This window comes from Borostomias antarcticus (assembly GCF_949987555.1).
Source record: "Borostomias antarcticus genome assembly, chromosome: 25".
In the NCBI taxonomy this organism is placed as follows: Eukaryota; Metazoa; Chordata; class Actinopteri; order Stomiiformes; family Stomiidae; genus Borostomias; species Borostomias antarcticus.
In genome coordinates, this window is record NC_140258.1 from 4,066,987 (window position 1) to 4,071,986 (window position 5,000).

At 50.4% G+C, this 5,000-nt stretch overlaps 1 protein-coding gene across 1 annotated transcript in view; it reads left to right on the top strand.

Annotated features, from left to right (window-relative positions):
- The window catches only part of parga (poly (ADP-ribose) glycohydrolase a), a 37,335-nt gene that overhangs the window by 13,867 nt on the left and 18,468 nt on the right, over window positions 1-5,000 (top strand). Inside the window, exons 9-11 of the mRNA XM_084458732.1 lie at window positions 35-114; window positions 240-300; window positions 1,273-1,348. Of these exons, the coding sequence (XP_084314858.1) occupies window positions 35-114; window positions 240-300; window positions 1,273-1,348 (217 nt within the window). The remainder of the gene's footprint in view (window positions 1-34; window positions 115-239; window positions 301-1,272; window positions 1,349-5,000) is intronic.

Here is a 5,000-nt window from a genome sequence, read left to right on the forward strand (position 1 = left end):
CTCTGATGACTGACTCTGATGATCTTGCTTTCAGGTTGTTTGAAGGTTCCTCACCAAAGAAGATAGAAAAACTGAAGACTCTGATGTGCTACTTCAGAAGAGTCACACAGCACAGTAAGCACCGGCGACTGCATCCAGAACCAGCTCTCTGTATGTGTGTGTGGGTAAAGCTGGGTTATTCATTGGCCGTGTCTCTGTATCTGAGAGATGTTCATCTCTGTGTTCTCTCACCTCTGTAGAACTTACAGGTCTTGTCACGTTTACAAGGCAAATACTGACCAACCCTCCAAACTGGGAAAGGTACAATATTGCAATTCTCTCTCTCTCTATCTCACTCTCTCGCTCTCACTCTTCTTTCTCTCTCTCTCTCTCTCCTCTCTCTCTCTCTCTCTCTCTCTCACTCTTCTTTCTCTCTCTCTCTCTCTTGCTCTCTCTTCTTTCTCTCTCTCTCTTGCTCTCTCTTCTTTCTCTCTCTTTCTCTCTCGCTCTCACTCTTCTTTCTCTCTCACTCTTCTCTCTCTCTCTCTCTCTCTCTCACTCTTCTCTCTCTCTCTCGCTCTCACTCTTTCTCTCTCTCTCTCTCTCTCACTCTTCTTTCTCTCTCTCTCACACTCTCACTCTTCTCTCTCTCTCTCTCACTCTTCTTTCTCTCTCTCTCTCTCTCTCTCACTCTTCTTTCTCTCTCTCTCACTCTTCTTTCTCTCTCTCTGACTCAGTCACTCACTCTGTTGGTTTCTCCCTCTCTCTCTCCCTTTCTCTCTCTCTCTCTCTCTCTCTCCCTTTCTCTCTCTCTCTCTCTCTCTCTCTCTCTCACACACACACACACACACACACACACACACACACACACAGTACAGGCCCCTCAGATGAGGCCTATGTAGTCTGTCGTTGCAAAACATGTCAGGCTGAATATCTTTTCCTTTCACCCCAAAATGAGTACAGTTCTTGTGGTTTCTATATCTCTATCTATTAGCCTCGGGTCACACACATTAACCTGACCCGCCATATGGGCAAGCTCCGTTTGAAACTGTTTGGAAAAGGCACTGTCAAAACAATACAGGCAGGTGATTGGATGAACTATCTGTCTGTCACCATCTATCACCCCCCAAAAAAAACCAACAACAACAAAACAAAACAAAAACTGAGCCAAGAAACAACATGTAATGCCGCGGAGCGGATTGTCTTGGACAAGGACAGGGGTGTCACTTCCTGTCCTTTGTGTGAGGGTATGAATGACTCGGTGACATGGCTCTGTCACCTGTCCCCCTCCAGCTCCCAGGCTCCTCTGGGGCGGCTCCACATCACCTGCGAGGGCACCATCGAGGACCAGGGATACGGGATGCTGCAGGTGAGCACCGCACCGCCACACCTGGACCGGCTCCTCCCCTTCCTCCGCCCCCGCGCCCTAACTCAGTCAGCCGGCGTCGGCGAGTTCACTTCCTGCCGCAGATATTCTAGTTCAGGGCTGAGTTTCCCAGAGGAATCGTAGCGCTACGTTCATCGTAAGCTACGGCGTTCGTAGCGCTACGATGCCTCTGGGAAACTCAGCCCTGATCTTTTCAGCGTAAGAACCTTCAGTCCCTCCCAATCTCTACCTAGGATAGAATAAAATAGAATAGAATAGACAGTTTATTTGGCATGTGTACTGTAACAAGTACAGGTACAGGCTCATTGGAATTTGCAGCTAGACGTTTAACGGTTCCCAAACTGGCAATTTACTATCCGTGGTCTAGCAATCTATCAGTGTCATCCTCATCTACTAATCCCATCCGATCATGAATGACTGTGTCTGTGTCTATAATACTGTACAGCAGTATAAGCAGTGCAATTAAATAACATTCAGCAGAATCCGTTGTTGTTGTCTATTGTATAGGCAAGAGTCAACTGCTATTGTCTATCGTATAGGCGAGGTGTTCAGTTGTTGAAGTGTTTGTGAGGCGTTGGGGCCCAGACCAGCGTCCCCCCAGAGTGACGCCTCCGTGTTGGTACGACCCGCGGGTCCCCGGCTGTCAGCGTGACTTTGGGCCGAGGCTGCGTGGGTCGTCACTCGTGGGTCGTCACTCGCTTACCTGTCAGGCTGGCTGTCTTTCACCAGGGGTTATCTGCGTGGGTTCTGTCTGTCTGTTTGTCCTCCTGTCTCCTTGTCTGTTTAGTCCCCCACACACACACACACACACACACACCCCCCCCCCCCCGCCTCTCTCTGACTGTGTGTGGAGCTTGCTGACGTGTTTCCCGGCGTGGCTGACAGCTGATGGGTACACATGAGTGGCTCAGGGGGGATGAGAGGTGGAGCGGAGGACCCTGGAGGGGAGGGGGGGTGGGGGCGGGGGGCGTCCCACAGGCCAGGGGTCCCGCAGGCAGATTGACGGCTACCCTCGGCAGAGCGGGCAAGGGTAGGGCGCGTCGGCGTTTGATAGGCAGGGGGTCGGGCCGTCATTCTGTCAGTAAGGGGGCGACTGAGGGGTTAGAGAGGGAGAGAGAGAGAGAGAGAGAGAGAGAGAGAGAGAGAGAGAGAGAGAGGGAGAGAGAGAGAGAGAGGGAGAGGGAGAGGGAGAGAGAGAGAGAGAGAGACGGGGGGTAAAGGAAATAAGCAATGCAAGGGTGTAGGGGAGGATTGAGGGAGGGTCACACACACACACACACACACACACACACACACACGCTTTGATCACGGGGGATAGATGAGCTGGCAGACTTCCTGCCCAGTGTCTGCCCGCTCCGAGCCCCGTGGCTGTGGTCCAGCGAGCAGCGTCCTTGGCCCCTGACCGGCCGGGTCAGCAGACGTGCAGCAGCGCTCTGACCGACCAGGCCGGCCCTCGCGCTCGTCTTGAGTTCCATCAAACACACAAACTACACAAAAGGTCAACGTTGAGATGTTGTGTCCATGGCGTGCCTCTCTCTCTGTCCCTCTCTCCCTCTCTCTCTTTCTGTCCCCCAGTCTCTCTCTCTCTCTCTGTCCCTCTCTCCCTCTCTCTCTTTCTGCCCCCCAGTCTCTCTCTCTCTCTGTCCCTCTCTCCCTCTCTCTCTTTCTGCCCCCCCCTCTCTCTCTCTCTCTCTCTCTCTCTCTCTCTCTCTGTCCCTCTCTCCCTCTCTCTCTTTCTGCCCCCCCCCCTCTCTCTCTCTCTCTCTCTCTGTGTCCCTCTCTCCCTCTCTCTCTTTCTGCCCTCCCCCTCTCTCTCTCTCTCTCTGTCCCTCTCTCTCTCTTTCTGCCTCCCCCTCTCTCTCTCTCTCACCTCTCTCTCACCCTCTCTCTCTCACATCTCTCTCACCCTCTCTCTCTCTCTCTCTCTCTCTCTAAAACGGGCCGAGGCTCTCACGCATGGCCCTCAGACAAACGTGATAGGTCAGTCAGTCATGACCTTTGAACCCGGTTGACATAAGAGAGCCCAACGAAGCTGCTGAGATACTGCAGCTGTCAAAGTGGGGGGAAAAGCCCTTTTCACTGTGAGGTGTGACAGGCCGTTGTTTGTCTGTTGATGTGTTAGTGCTGCTCTCTCTGTCTGGCCTCGGCTGATGTTTGAGCTGACAGTTTGGAACAGAGGCCAGCTGCTCTGAGCCTGTGTGATGTTAGCTGTACGGCTAAACACGGTATATCTTTTTTTAAATATAGGATTTATTTATAGGATTTTTTTTCCACAAAAAAAGAGAAAACGGAACACATACATAGACCATTGTACATAGGTTAGTGGAATAGGAGACATTGATAGGGGTAGTAATGATACTGACAAGGCGGTAATGTCAAAAATAAAAAGGGAAAAAGAAAACAAAAATAAATTAACATAAAACAATACGAACAAGTCAAAAATAAGTGAAATAGTCAATGTTCAGAACACTATGGAGGCATGAACATACTGGACACGCTGTGTGCACTAGCGACTAGTGATGGTGGTTGGTGACATTGTGGTGTTGGTGATGGGTGTACATTTTAATGTTTTCTGTAGGGGTGGGACGTCTGCCCACCTCCCTTGTTCTCTGTAAAGCGCATTGTGTTGCCTCTGGGTATGAAATGCGCTATACAAATAAAGCTTTGATTGATTTGATTGATTGATTGATTTTCTGTTTTCTGTATGCTTGACGTGTGCTAAACAAATTCCCCTCTGGGGCAATAAAGGTTTCAATTCAATGAGAATGAGAAAACCAGGCCTGGGCCCAGAGGTACGGGGTGTGGTACAGGACAGGGGATCACTTGAGCAGAGAGGACAACGTCCAGCTGAAGGGACCTGACAGGATCGAGGACACGTTGCCAGACTTTAGAGAATTTAGCGGCAGAGCCACAAAGGGAAGGTTTGATTTTCTCTAACTCCAGAAATATGAAATCATCCGTTATCTAGTGTGTATGAAAGGAAGAACAAAGATTCTCCAGAGAGATGAAATCATCCTTTATCTAGTGTGTATGAGAGGGAGAACAAGGATTCTCCAGAGAGATGAAATCATCCTTTATCTAGTGTGTATGAGAGGGAGAACAAGGATTCTCCAGAGAGATGAAATCATCCTTTATCTAGTGTGTATGAGAGGGAGAACAAGGATTCTCCAGAGAGATGAAATCATCCTTTATCTAGTGTGTATGAGAGGGAGAACAAGGATTCTCCAGAGAGATGAAATCATCCTTTATCTAGTGTGTATGAGAGGGAGAACAAGGATTCTTCCAGAGCATCAGAATAACTGTCAATCATGACAGTAGCAATGTGAGAACAGAGGATCGACAAAATAGGACGACAGTGAGTGGTCAGTAGGCAGGTCAGTGAGTGGTCAGTAGGAAGGTCAGTGAGTGGTCAGTAGGAAGGTCAGTGAGTGGTCAGTAGGCAGGTCAGTGAGTGGTCAGTAGGCAGGTCAGTGAGTGATCAGTAGGCAGGTCAGTGAGTGGTCAGTAGGAGGGTCAGTGAGTGGTCAGTAGGCAGGTCAGTGAGTGGTCAGTAGGCAGGACACCAAACAGGCCAACCAGAGGCTATGGAGGGGCGGTGGGGGGCAGTGGGGGGCGGTGGGGGCGGCTATGGAGG